The sequence below is a fragment of the Gossypium arboreum genome, unplaced genomic scaffold (assembly GCF_025698485.1).
Source record: "Gossypium arboreum isolate Shixiya-1 unplaced genomic scaffold, ASM2569848v2 Contig00285, whole genome shotgun sequence".
Classification (NCBI taxonomy): domain Eukaryota; kingdom Viridiplantae; phylum Streptophyta; class Magnoliopsida; order Malvales; family Malvaceae; genus Gossypium; species Gossypium arboreum.
Window position 1 is genome coordinate 20,001 of NW_026440401.1, and position 15,000 is coordinate 35,000.

General features: G+C 32.3%; 3 protein-coding genes across 3 annotated transcripts in view; all 3 read left to right on the top strand.

Annotated features, from left to right (window-relative positions):
• Nucleotides 1-4,215, top strand: part of LOC128288780 (protein TIC 214-like) — a 5,544-nt gene extending 1,329 nt beyond the window's left edge. The window contains exon 1 of the mRNA XM_053024938.1: nucleotides 1-4,215. This exon is cut by the window's left edge and continues 1,329 nt beyond it. Coding sequence (XP_052880898.1) covers nucleotides 1-83 — 83 coding nt within the window. The 3' untranslated portion in view covers nucleotides 84-4,215.
• On the top strand, nucleotides 298-3,936 carry LOC128288779 (protein TIC 214-like). Its single transcript, XM_053024937.1, has one exon. It carries the CDS (start codon nucleotides 298-300, stop codon nucleotides 1,393-1,395), a length of 1,098 nt encoding a protein of 365 aa, XP_052880897.1. The 3' UTR covers nucleotides 1,396-3,936.
• A 949-nt stretch (nucleotides 4,216-5,164) lies between the features above and the next one.
• Nucleotides 5,165-7,673, top strand: LOC128288778 (NAD(P)H-quinone oxidoreductase subunit H, chloroplastic). The gene has a single exon (XM_053024936.1). It carries the CDS (start codon nucleotides 5,508-5,510, stop codon nucleotides 6,687-6,689), a length of 1,182 nt encoding a protein of 393 aa, XP_052880896.1. The 5' UTR covers nucleotides 5,165-5,507; the 3' UTR covers nucleotides 6,690-7,673.
• Nucleotides 7,674-15,000: the final 7,327 nt, after the last annotated feature.

A 15,000-nucleotide genomic window follows, 5' to 3' on the forward strand; every position in this document is an offset into this window, starting at 1 on the left:
GCAAAATCGACGAAACAGAAAAGCTACGAGTGACTGGAAAGAAAAAAAAAAAAAATAAAGGGCGAATTCCACTTTCGTTTTAAAGAGACATACTATAAAAATAGACCGGTTTATGAAACTTCTTATCTGGATGGGAATCAAGAAAGTTCGAAGTTAGAAATATTAAAAAAAAAAGAAGATAAATATTTATTATGGATTGAAAAACCTCTTGTGACACTTCTTTTTGATTCTAAACGATGGAATCGACCTTTGCGATATATAAAAAATGACCGGGTTGAAAATGCTATAAAAAATGAAATGTCACAATATTTTTTTTATACATGTCAAAGTGATGGAAAAGAAAAAATATCTTTTACGTATCCACCCAGTTTAGCAACTTTTGGGGAAATGATACAAAAAAAAATATATTTTTTCACACCAGAAAAATGGTTTTCTGATGAATTGTATACTGATTGGAGTTTTATCAATGAACTAAAAAGAAGAAATTTGAGTAAGGAGTTTATAAAAAGAGTCGAATCTTTAGATAAGGAATCTTTTGATCTGGGCATACTTGAAAAAAGGACTCGATTCTCTAATAATGAAACTAAACGAGAATACTTGCCTAAACTATATGATCCTTTCTTGCATGGACCCTACCGCGGAAGAATCAAAAAATGGGGTTCCCCTTTAAGCATAAATCAAACTTATAAAAAAAAAAACACGGATCCATTTTGGATAAATAAGATTCATGCTCTACTTCTTACTACTGATTATCACGACCTTGAACAGACACTAGATACACTCAATATAAAATCATTAGCAACAGAAAAAGAACTCTCTTTATTGACATTGACAGAAGATGAACAGGGAAATATCGATTCCGAGGATCGAGTCAAAATTTTGAAATTTTTATTCAATATAGTTATAACTAATCCCAACAATCAAACAATTAGAAAAAAATCTATTGGAATAAAAGAAATAAGTAAAAAAGTTCCTCGATGGTCATACAAATTAATCGACGATTTAGAACAACAGGAGGGAGAAAACGAGGAAAATGTAACAGCAGAGCATGAAATTCGTTCAAGAAAATCCAAGCGCGTCGTGATTTTTACTAATAACCAGGCAAACGCCGATACTTATACTAATACCAAGGATGCTAATGATCCTGATCAAACAGACGAAGTGGCTTTGATACGCTATTCGCAACAATCGGATTTTCGGCGCGACATAATAAAGGGTTCCATGCGTGCCCAAAGGCGTAAAACAATTACTTGGGAGCTGTTTCAAGCAAATGTACATTCCCCCCTTTTTTTGGACAGAGTAGACAAACCACTCTTTTTTTCTTTTGATATTTCTGGACCGCTGAAACGAATATCTCGAAATTGGATATGTAAAACAAAGAATCAAAATTTCTGATTATACAGAAAAAAGATCGAGAAAAAGACGAGGCCAAAAGAAAAATACAAAAAGAGAGAAAATGAGGATAGAAATAGCAGAAGCTTGGGATAGTCTTTTACTTGCTCAAGTAATAAGGGGCTCCGTGTTAATAACCCAATCAATTCTTAGAAAATATATTATATTACCTTCACTGATAATAGTTAAAAACATTGCCCGTATGTTATTATTTCAATTTCCTGAGTGGTCTGAGGATTTAACGGATTGGAATCGAGAAATGCATGTTAAATGCACTTATAATGGTGTTCAATTATCCGAAACAGAATTTCCAAAAAACTGGTTAACAGACGGTATTCAGATAAAGATCCTATTTCCTTTTTGCCTGAAACCTTGGCACAGATTTAAACTACAACCCTCTCATAAAGATCCAATGAAAAAAAAGAAAGGTCAAAAGAATGATTTTTGCTTTTTAACAGTTTGGGGAATGGAAACTGAACTACCTTTCGGCTCTCCTCGAAAACGGCGTTCGTTTTTTGAGCCTATTTTTAAAGAACTAAAAAAAAAATAAAAAATGGAAAACGAAATGTTTTATAGCTTTAACAATTTTAAAAGAAAAAACTAAATTGTTTCGAAAAGCTTCAAAAGAAACAAAAAAATGTATCACTCAAAGCATTCTATTTCTAAAAGGAATAATAAAAGAACTTTCAAAAATAAATCCAATTCCATTTTTTGGGTTGAGAGAACCATATGAATTGGGCGAAACTAAAAAGGATTCGATAATCAGTAATAAGATGATTCACAAATCATCCCTTCAAATTCAATCTATGGCGTGGACAAATTATTCATTAACCGAAAAAAAAATAAAAGATCTGACTAAGAGAACAAACACAATCAAAAATCAAATACAAAAAATTCTAATTATAAAAGACAAGAAAAACGAATTTCTAACTCAAGAAATAAATAGTAGTTCTAACAAAATAAGTTATCAGGATAAAATATTAGAATCATCAAAAAAATTTTGGCAAATAGTAAAAAGAAGAAATATTCGATTAATCCGGAAATTCTATTTTTTTATAAATTTTTTCATTGAAAAGATATACATGGATATTCTTCTATATATCATTAATATTCCAAGAACCAATACCCAACTTTTTCTTGAATCAACAAAAAAAATGATTGAGAACTTCATTCACAATAATGAAGCAAATCAAGAAAGAATTAATAAAACAACTAAAAATACAACTCATTTTATTTCAACTATAAAAACCTCACTTTCTTCACTTTCTAATATTAGTATTAGAAATAAAAATGAAAAAGCTTTTTGTGACTTATCCTCCCTCTCACAAGCATATGTATTTTACAAATTATCACAAACCCAAGTTATTAGTTTTTATAAATTCAAACCTATCCTTCAATATCATGGAACATCTCTTTTTCTTAAAAATGAAATAAAAGATTATTTTGAAGAACGGGGAGTATCTCATTCCAGATTAAGACATCATTATGGGTTAAGACAGAAAATTGTTTGGCATTCTGGAATGAATGAATGGAAAAACTGGTTAAGGAGTCGTTATCAATACGATTTAGTTCAGAATAGATGGCTAAAATTAGGACCAGGACAATGGCGAAATAGAGTCAATCAACACTATCTGGCTCAAAATAAACATTTAACAAAATGGGATTCAGATGAAAAAGAAAGATTAATTCATTACGAAAAAAAATGATTTTCAAGCGAACTCATTACTAACTCAAGAATATAAACTGAATCAAGAACAAAAATATAAAAATCTAATTTTAAAAACACTATGGATATGATTTTTATCATATAAATCTATTAATTATCAAGATAAGAGGACCCGTATGCTTATGGATCACCATTCCAAGTAAATAAGAGGAAGAGAGTTCTTATCATTACAACATGGATAAACAAAATTTTTTTGATACACTGAGGGATATCCCCATCCATAATTATCTAGGAGAAGGCGATATCCTAGATGCTATGGGGAATTTTTCGCACAGAAAGTTTTTTAATTGGAGAATTCTTGATTTTTGTCTTAGAAATAAGGTCGATATTGAGTCCTGGGTCGATACCAGTACCAAGAGTAAGAAAAATATTAAGACTGTGGTTAAGAATTATCAAATAATTGATAAAATGGACCTTTTTTATTTCACAATTTATCAAGATCAAGAAAGCAACCCATCCAATAAAAAAGGAAGCCATTTTGATTGGATGGGACTGAATGAAGAAATACTAAGTCATCCTATACCGAATCTAGAACTTTGGTTCTTCCCAGAATTTGTGCTGCTATATAATGCATATAAGGTTAAACCATGGATCATACCAATAAAATTACTTCTTTTCAATTTTAATGGAAATAGGAACATTAATAAAAATATTATTGAAAATAAAAAAGGACTCCTTATAGCACCAAACGAAAAACAAATTATTGGATTAGAGAATCGAAATCAAGAAGAAAAAGAACCCATAGGTGAAGGGGGTCTTGTATCAGATGCACAAAAACAAGGAAATTTTAAATCCGTTCTCTCAAACCAAGAAAAAGATGTTGAAGAAGATTATGATAAATCAGACAAAAAAAACGTAGAAAGAAAAAGCAATACAAGAGCAACACGGAAGCAGAGCTTGATTTCTTCCTAAAAAGGTATTTGCGTTTTCAATTGAGATGGGATGATTCTTTAAATCAAAGAATAATCAATAATATCAAAGTATATTGCCTCCTGCTTAGACTGATAAATCCAAACGAAATTGTTATATCCTCTATTCAACGGGGAGAGATGAATCTGGATATTTTGATGATTCAGAAGGATTTAACTCTTAGAGAATTAATGAAAAAAGGAATATTGATTATCGATCCAGTTCGTCTGTCGGTAAAAATGATGGACAATTTATTCTATATCAAACTATAAGTATTTTGTTGGTTCATAAAATAAACACCAAATTAATCAAAGATACCAAGAAAAAACTATATTGATAAAAATCATTTTATGAATTTATTGCAAGACATCAAAAGATGACTGAAAATAAAGACAAAAATCATTATGATTTGTTTGTTCCTGAAAATATTTTATCCCTAACCACCGGCGAGAATTGCGAATTCAATTTCTTTCAATTCAGGGATAAAAATGGTATGCATAGAAATGCAGTATTTTTAAATAATGTAAAAAACTGTGGTCAAGTTTTGACTAAAAACAAACATCTTGATAGTGATAAAAAGAAACTAATTAAATTAAAGTTCTTTCTTTGGCCCAATTATCGATTAGAAGATTTAGCTTGTATGAATCGATATTGGTTTAATACTAATAACGGCAGTCGTTTCAGTATGATAAGGATCCGTATGTATCCGCGTCTGAAAATTCGTTAATGGTACATTTTAATGGTACATTTTCCCTATATTATGTATGTATCGTGACGGGTATATGAAAACAAATAGATGGTCACAAGGATTGTCTTACATTTTATTCTGATACACGATACTAATTTAATGACATACATATCAATTAGATCGACAAATGAATCAACAAAATCCTCTTATTTGAACTCTAAAATTTTCTCTTTTGTAGAAATCTCTCACTCTTTTGTATCCCTATACGAATCAAATCGAAACCCGGATTGATTAATTTTATTTGAAAACAAATGATAAAGTTCATAACGAACTTAAAATCATCGTGTATATCAAAATGATTGGTATTATTATTACTGATCAGTAAAATTCACATTCAAAAAAAGGGGGAAATTTTTTGGTTTTATGGTAAAAAATTCATTCATCTCAGTTATTTTTCAAGAAAAAAAAGAAGAAAACAGGGGGTCTGCTGAATTTCAAATAGTTAGTTTCACCAATAAGATACGAAGACTTACTTCACATTTGGAATTGCACAAAAAAGACTATTTATCTCAGAGGTCTACGTAAAATTCTAGGAAAACGTCAACGACTGCTATCTTATTTATCAAAGACAAATAAAATACGTTATAAAGAATTAATTGGTGAGTTGGATATTCGGGAATCAAAAAATCGTTAATTTGCAAATTTTGAATTAGTCGATTTATTAGATTTTCATTTTGATGTACTTGTTTTCGTTTTCAACAATTCATGTAAGAATGAATCGAGGAAAAACTTATGAATCTATCAGCTACAGAAAAAGACCTTATGATAGTCAATATGGGGCCTCACCACCCATCAATGCATGGTGTTCTTCGTCTCATCGTTACTCTAGATGGTGAAGATGTTGTTGACTGTGAACCAATATTAGGTTATTTACACAGAGGAATGGAAAAAATTGCGGAAAACCGAACAATTATACAATATTTGCCTTATGTAACGCGTTGGGATTATTTAGCCACTATGTTCACGGAAGCAATAACCGTAAATGGACCAGAACAGTTGGGGAATATTCAAGTCCCTAAAAGGGCCAGCTATATCAGAGTAATTATGTTGGAGTTGAGTCGTATAGCTTCTCATCTATTATGGCTTGGACCTTTTATGGCAGATATTGGTGCACAGACCCCCTTTTTCTATATTTTCAGAGAAAGAGAATTAGTATATGATCTATTCGAAGCTGCCACCGGTATGAGAATGATGCATAATTATTTTCGTATCGGAGGAGTGGCGGCCGATCTACCTTACGGCTGGCTAGATAAATGTTTGGATTTCTGTGATTATTTTTTAACAGGAATTGTTGAATATCAAAAACTTATTACGCGAAATCCTATTTTTTTAGAACGAGTTGAAGGGATAGGCGTTATTGGTGGAGAAGAAGCAATAAATTGGGGTTTATCCGGCCCAATGCTACGAGCATCTGGAATCAAATGGGATCTTCGGAAAGTTGATCATTATGAGTGTTACGACGAATTTGATTGGGAAATCCAGTGGCAAAAAGAAGGAGATTCATTAGCTCGTTATTTAGTCCGAATCAGTGAAATGACGGAATCTATAAAAATAATTCAACAGGCCCTGGAAGGAATTCCGGGTGGTCCCTATGAGAATTTAGAAATCCGATGCTTTGATCGAGAAAGGGATCCAGAATGGAATGATTTTGAATATCGATTCATTAGTAAAAAACCTTCTCCCACATTTGAATTACCGAGACAAGAACTTTATGCGAGAATGGAAGCCCCAAAGGGAGAATTAGGAATTTTTCTGATAGGGGATCAAAGCGGTTTTCCTTGGAGATGGAAAATTCGCCCGCCGGGTTTTATCAATTTGCAAATTCTTCCTCAGTTAGTTAAAAGAATGAAATTGGCTGATATTATGACGATACTAGGTAGCATAGATATCATTATGGGAGAAGTGGATCGTTGAAATGATAATTTATACGACAGAAGTAGAAGATATCAATTCCTTTTACACATTGGAATCTTTAAAAGAGGTCTATGGGATCATATGGATGTTGGTCCCTATTTTGACTCTTGTATTGGGAATCACAATAGGTGTACTAGTAATTGTATGGTTAGAAAGAGAAATATCTGCAGGAATACAACAACGTATTGGGCCTGAATATGCCGGTCCTTTGGGCATTCTTCAAGCGCTAGCAGATGGAACAAAACTGCTTTTCAAAGAAAATATTCTTCCATCTAGAGGCAATACTCGTTTATTTAGTATTGGACCGGCTATAGCAGTCATATCAATTTTACTAAGTTTTCAGTAATTCCTTTTAGCTCTCGCCTTATTTTAGCCGATCTCAATATCGGTATTTTTTTATGGATTGCCATTTCAAGTATTGCTCCCGTTGGACTTCTTATGTCAGGATACGGATCAAATAATAAATATTCCTTTTTAGGTGGTCTGCGAGCTGCTGCTCAATCGATTAGTTATGAAATACCATTAACTCTATGTGTTTTATCAATATCTCTACGTGCGATTCGTTGAACTAGAAACTTTTATTTTACCTATTCCTTTCGTTCTAGAAAATAAGTTGAGTTGATAAACTAAATTAGATAGTTATATATGAGTGAAAGAAAGCAGCTTATAAATTCGCAGTAAATTAAACAAAAAAATAGAATCTCATTTCCTATGTACAAAAGTTAAGTGGAAGAAAACGTAAGCGGAAGAAGTCTTTACCCCAAGACGGGTTGATTAGTCAATCTAGCTTGAAGCGGGCTCAAAAGATCAACCGTATAGAGTTTTCGCTATCCTTTGTATGGATTCCCATACATGTATTGCTAAACAAACGGGGGATTGAACAAAAAACGAGTGGATGGTTAGGAACACCAAAATACATAAAGGATTGGTAATGGAGATTATGTAAATTATATAAAAAGAGACTTCTGGATAACATAAAAAGAATACTAATTGGGGCTTTAAATTCGTAGAAATGACTAGGCAGTACTCCCCATGATTCCGGTCCAGAGTATCCTCCTATCTGCCGATTAAAGTAATGACTATCAGGAACGAAATAATCCTTTACTATTTTTTAGTTTAAGCCCCATTCGTGGTTTTATCAGATCCGAAAGCAGAATAGGAACGAAAAAGAAACAATAAAGAATAAAAAAGAAATCTTTTTTTATTCTTTCTTTCATAGATATAGAGATCTAATCCGTGTCATGATTTATGAGCTAATGGAATGTTTCATTTTTTTCGTAATAGAAAACAATGGGTTGAAATATCTATTGATATTCTACAAGAAGTATTTTATTGAAGGCTTAAGTTATTACTCAACAAATAAAAATTGAAATTATGAATGGGCGAGATCAATTCAGAAGCACTTTTTTTTTATTCTTCAGAATATAGCAGACGGAATTCCATTGGTATAATTTTGGACCTTCAATCTATTTTTCTCTATCTATTCTACAACCATACGAAGATAAATAATACTGATTCGGTCCTAAAATTTATTTGTGACCCACGAGGAGCCGTATGAGGTGAAAATCTCATGTACGGTTTTGGACTAGCGATGTAAACAGTGATGTTATCATCGACTATAATTATCTAACAGTTCAAGTACAGTTGATATAGTTGAGGCGCAATCAAAATATGGTTTTTGGGGATGGAATTTGTGGCGTCAGCCAATAGGGTTTATCGTTTTTCTAATTTCTTCTCTAGCGGAATGCGAGAGATTACCTTTTGATTTACCAGAAGCGGAGGAAGAATTAGTAGCAGGGTATCAAACCGAATATTCAGGTATCAAATTTGGTTTATTTTACGTTGCTTCCTATCTAAATCTATTACTTTCTTCGTTATTTGTAACAGTTCTTTACTTGGGGGGTTGGAATATTTCCATTCCGTACGTATTCGCCCCTGAGCTATTTGAAATAAATAAAATAAATGGAATCATTGGAACGACAATTGGTATCTTTATTACATTAGCTAAAACTTATTTGTTTTTGTTTATTTCTATCGCAACACGATGGACTTTACCTAGGTTAAGAATGGACCAATTATTAAATCTCGGGTGGAAATTTCTTTTACCCATTTCTCTCGGTAATCTATTATTAACAACTTCTTTCCAACTTCTTTCACTGTAAAGAAAAAAAGAATCTGAGATTCATGACTTGGTTCAAACAAGAGAAAGAAACAAACATAAAATTATTCATAGATATTCACGATATGTTCCCTATGGTAACTGGGTTCATGAATTATGGCCACCAAACAGTCCGAGCAGCAAGGTACATTGGTCAAGGTTTCATGATTACCTTATCCCACGCAAATCGTTTACCCGTAACTATTCAATATCCTTATGAAAAATTAATCACATCAGAGCGTTTCCGCGGACGAATCCATTTTGAATTTGATAAATGCATTGCTTGTGAAGTATGTGTTCGTGTATGCCCTATAGATCTACCCGTTGTTGATTGGAAATTTGAAACGGATATTCGAAAAAACGATTGTAATTACAGTATTGATTTCGGAATTTGTATATTTTGTGGTAACTGCGTTGAGTATTGTCCAACAAATTGTTTATCAATGACTGAAGAATATGAACTTTCTACTTACGACCGTCACGAATTGAATTATAATCAAATTGCTTTGGGCCGTTTACCAATGTCAGTAATTGACGATTATACAATTCGAACAATTTTGAATTCAATTCAAAGAAAAACTCAGTAAGTAAACCTCCTGTTCTATTAAAGTAAAGAGAAATTTCCCATTCATTCTTTTAAGGTTCCGTTTTGGTTTAAGTTAAAAGACTGTTTGGTTTGAATTAAAAAAAGAATGAGGCCTTTGGTCAATAAATAAAAATTCAATTACAAATTAACAGGTTGATAAAATTTCGGATTCCTTTTATTGAAAATTAAAATATATTAATATATTCGTAATTATTTCGAAATATATAGTTTCAAAAACAAAATACCCTTTTCTTTTGAACAAAAAGAATCAAAACGAAACTATCAATAATTGTGCTTAGAGCAATTCACGCCTAATAGATTAGGATTTTATTCAATTAGGAACGTATCATAAAAAAAAATTCCTGGTCGGGTCAATAAGATCATGAAAAGCATTTCGATTTATTTATCTCTTATTTTACACAGAATGGATTTGCCTGGACCAATACACGATTTTCTTTTAGTTTTTCTGGGATCGGGTCTTATATTAGGAGGCCTGGGGTGGTATTACTTACCAATCCAATTTATTCTGCCTTTTCATTGGGATTGGTTCTTGTTTGTATATCCTTATTTTATATTCTCTCAAATTCTCATTTTGTAGCTGCTGCCCAGCTCCTTATTTATGTAGGAGCCATAAATGTTTTAATCCTATTTGCTGTGATGTTCATGAATGGTTCAGAATATTATAAAGATTTTAATCTGTGGACCATTGGGAATGGCCTTACTTCGTTGGTTTGTACAAGTATTCTTGTTTCGCTAATTACTACTATATTAGATACATCATGGTACGGGATTATTTGGACTACAAGATCAAATCAAATTATAGAACAAGATTTGATAAGTAATAGTCAACAAATTGGAATTCATTTAGCAACCGATTTTTTTCTTCCATTTGAATTCATTTCAATAATTCTTTTAGTTGCTTTGATAGGTGCAATTGCTGTGGCTCGTCAGTAATAAATCTTTCTAACTAGGAATAGCAAGCAATCAAAATGAAACCTTTTCTGTTTTTCTGTCTTATCGCATCCATTTTCTTTGAATTCTATTTGAATATTGCTCGTGTATAAAATAGAAATTCGTTGATTCGATATATTTCAATAGATTCTTTTTTTGTTATACTCTAGTCAATCAAATCTGTTGAATTATTGTTCATATTAATAATGAATCGAAATTGATAAGGAGTTGGTCAATGATGCTCGAACATATACTTGTTTTGAGTGCCTATTTATTTTCTATCGGTATTTATGGATTGATCACGAGTCGAAATATGGTTAGGGCCCTTATGTGTCTTGAACTTATACTGAATGCGGTTAATATAAATTTTGTAACATTTTCTGATTTTTTTGATAGTCGGCAATTAAAGGGAAATATTTTCTCAATTTTTGTTATAGCTATTGCAGCCGCTGAAGCAGCTATTGGATCAGCTATTGTGTCCTCGATTTATCGTAACAGAAAATCAACGCGTATCAATCAATCAACTTTGTTGAATAAGTAATATTAATAATATTAAATTATAAGATTCACCAATTTGAATTAGCATGTACAATATGTTGGAATCTACATCATGTTTTCGAAAACGTAAGAAATCAAAGTATCTTGGTCCTTTCTTATGAGTTGATCCCGAAGGAAATTGATTAGAAAATTTCTGGTAAATCGTTGATTCATCTGGTGTTTAACTATATTTATTTACAAGTTTACTAGATTGAAATTTTATGATGTTCAAAAATTTATAGATCCCATGTCACATTCAGTAAAATTTATGATACATGTATTGGGTGTACTCAATGTGTCCGAGCCTGCCCCACCGATGTGTTAGAAATGATACCTTGGGATGGATGTAAAGCTAAGCAAATTGCTTCCGCTCCAAGAACAGAAGATTGTGTTGGTTGTAAGAGATGTGAATCCGCTTGTCCAACGGATTTCTTGAGCGTTCGAGTTTATTTATGGCATGAAACAACTCGAAGTATGGGTCTAGCTTATTGATACGGTCCAGAAAACCCTAGTTGAATACATTTTGAATCCATTTGATTTTTTTTACTGAAAAAACCCGTGCTCAAAAAAAACCTTTTTGAGCACGGGTTTTCTAATCCAAGTGTATCTTGTCTTTACCACGAATTATTTTCCTTGGTTAACAATAATTGTATTTTTACCAATATCTGCAGGTTCTTTACTTTTCTTTCTTCCTCATAAAGGAAATAAGCTAATTAAGTGGTATACAATATGTATATGCATTCTCGAACTCCTTCTAACAACCTATGCATTTTGTTATCATTTCCGATTGGACGATCCATTAATCCAGCTGGCGGAAGATTATAAATGGATAAATTTTTTTGATTTTTACTGGAGATTGGGAATAGATGGACTTTCTATAGGGCCCATTTTACTGACAGGATTTATCACCACTTTAGCGACTTTGGCGGCTTGGCCAGTTACTCGAGATTCGCGATTATTTCATTTCCTGATGCTAGCAATGTACAGTGGTCAAATAGGATCATTTTCTTCTCGAGACCTTTTACTTTTTTTCATCATGTGGGAGTTCGAATTAATTCCCGTTTATCTACTTCTATCCATGTGGGGGGGAAAGAAACGTCTGTACTCGGCTACAAAATTTATTTTGTACACCGCAGGGGGTTCCGTTTTTCTATTAATAGGAGTTTTGGGTCTCGGTTTATACGGTTCTAATGAACCAACATTAAATTTTGAAACATTAGCTAATCAATCCTATCCTGTCGCACTGGAAATAATATTCTATATTGGATTTCTTATTGCTTTTGCTGTCAAATCGCCGATTATACCCTTACATACGTGGTTACCGGATACCCACGGGGAGGCCCATTACAGTACTTGTATGCTTCTAGCCGGAATTTTATTAAAAATGGGAGCATATGGATTAGTTCGGATCAATATGGAATTATTACCCCATGCGCATTCCATATTTTCTCCCTGGTTGATAATAGTGGGTACAATGCAAATAATTTATGCAGCTTCAACATCTCTTGGTCAACGGAATTTAAAAAAAAGAATAGCCTATTCCTCCGTATCTCATATGGGTTTCATAATTATAGGAATTGGTTCGATAACTGATACGGGACTCAACGGAGCTATTTTACAAATAATATCTCATGGCTTTATCGGTGCTGCACTTTTTTTCTTGGCAGGAACGAGTTATGATAGAATGCGTCTTGTTTATCTCGACGAAATGGGCGGAATGGCCGTTTCGATTCCCAAAATATTTACGATGTTCAGTATCTTATCCATGGCTTCTCTTGCATTACCGGGCATGAGTGGTTTTGTTGCAGAATTGATAGTCTTTTTTGGAATAATTACCAGCCAAAAATATTTTTTAATGCCAAAAATACTAATTACTTTCGTAATGGCAATTGGAATGATATTAACTCCTATTTATTCATTATCTATGTCACGTCAAATGTTCTATGGATACAAGCTATTTAATGCTCCAAGTTCTTATTTTTTTGATTCTGGACCACGAGAGTTATTTGTTTCGATCTCTATCTTTCTACCAGTAATAGGTATTGGTATTTATCCGGATTTCGTTCTCTCATTATCAGGTGAGAAAGTCGAAACTATTCTATATAATTATTTTTATAGATAGTTTTCATGAATAAAAAAAAATCAAATCCTATGGTTTTAAAATTGGTCGTTGTACAATGAAAAAGAAAAAAAAGAAGTCTTTTTTCTTCTCTTAAGTTTAAGTTAAGTAAAAAAGGTAAAAGCATTAAATTGAATTTTAATCAGACATCTTTGGCTTTTGTTAGAACCTTTTGAATCAAGTAGTGGAGCGATTCAAAAGGTTCTTGACAGCTTACAATAAGTTTTCTTATACTTATATATAATATATACGCCGTCCTGTGTTAGTATTTGTTAGGCCTAGCCTCTTTATTCAATTCAATTAGATGTTAATTTAATGTAAATGAACCATAACTATGTAAACCTATTCCTAATAGATTGACCCCAAAATAGCATATCAAATTATAAGAAATCCCATAGAAGCCACAAGTGCGGAATTTACACCTTCAAATTTGTTCGGGTATGGAAATAAATCGCGAATACGGTCCAAGTAATAAACGCCCAAGTTTCCTTGGGGTCCCAATTCAATATGATCCCCACGCCTCATTAGCCCATACGGCTCCCGAAAGAATTCCTATGGTTAAAAGATAAACCCGAGACTAATAATACGATAACTCCAACGATCCAATTGTTGAGTCAATTGATATCTGTAATAATTTTTAGAAGAAAGAAAATAAGTGTTTAGTAAAACATTGCTTCTTTCATTCATGTATTGGATTTTCCCAAACGAAAATGAAAAATTATTGTTTTCACCAATAATCTTTATGGCCTTTCGAAATGTAATGACTAGAAGAGCTACTGATAATAATGATCCACATAAAAGAGCTGCATAGCCTAATACCATCATACTTACGTGCATCATTAACCACTGGGATTGGAGAGCAGGTGCTAATATTGCAGATTGATGCATTTTGGTTAAAAGACCCGAAGTGGCAAAGCCTTGGGTAAAAATAGCACTTGGTGCGGTTATTGCACTTAAATTATTTTTGCGCTTTTTAAATTTTAAATAGGAAACCATATGAATAAGGGAGAAACCCCATGAAAGAAAGATTAATGATTCATATAAATCACTTAATGGGAAATGTCCTGAATAAATCCAACGAGTGACTAATAATCCTGTTATACAGAAAAAGGTGACTATCATGCCCTTTTCTGATGAATCATATAGTCCTACGACTTCATCTACTAATAAGAATAAGGTTAAAAAATGAATTGTAATTACAATTGAAACGACTGAAAAAGATATATGAGTTAATATATGCTCTAAAGTTGAAAAAATCATAAAAATTATGAAAAAAGCCTGGGTTTCAAGATTTTATGGAATGGAAATCAGGAATGAAATTCATTTTCATTATAGGACTTATTCTATCTCTTTTAGAAGATACTATGCCGCCACTCGGACTCGAACCGAGATGCTCTAGCACTGCTTCCTAAGAGCAGCGTGTCTACCGATTTCACCATAGCGGCTTGCTCGAAATCATAATAACCCATTTTTTAGTCAATCGTCGAGATTGAAGGTGAAGGGGTCAATTCAATGTAAAATGTCAAATTTGTTAGGAAGCATTTAATTTTTTATTGATAAATAACAACTCGTTGAAATAGCAATTTGAAGGTTCAAAAGGAATCTTTAGTATTTATTGTATCATTTTATTTATTTAATTATCCTTTCTATTTAATTAGGTCGTCAATAGAGATTTTTTAGTTTGTGTTTTCCTAAAAGAGAACTCCTTTATTGGAACTAAACTAACTAGTTGTAACTTCAATTCATAGATAAAATTCAACAAAACAAAAAAGGGTTCTTTATCATTTTCATTTTTTAATGATTCATTTCTCATTCTTTTGTATGATTTTTATGAATCTATAAAAAACTATAAAAAAATGCTTATTAATTGACTGAATAAATGAATGAAAAAATATGATTTTTAGAGATCACAATTTCAGCACCACACCCAACGATTTCAAAAGATTTATGTAATTTTTGT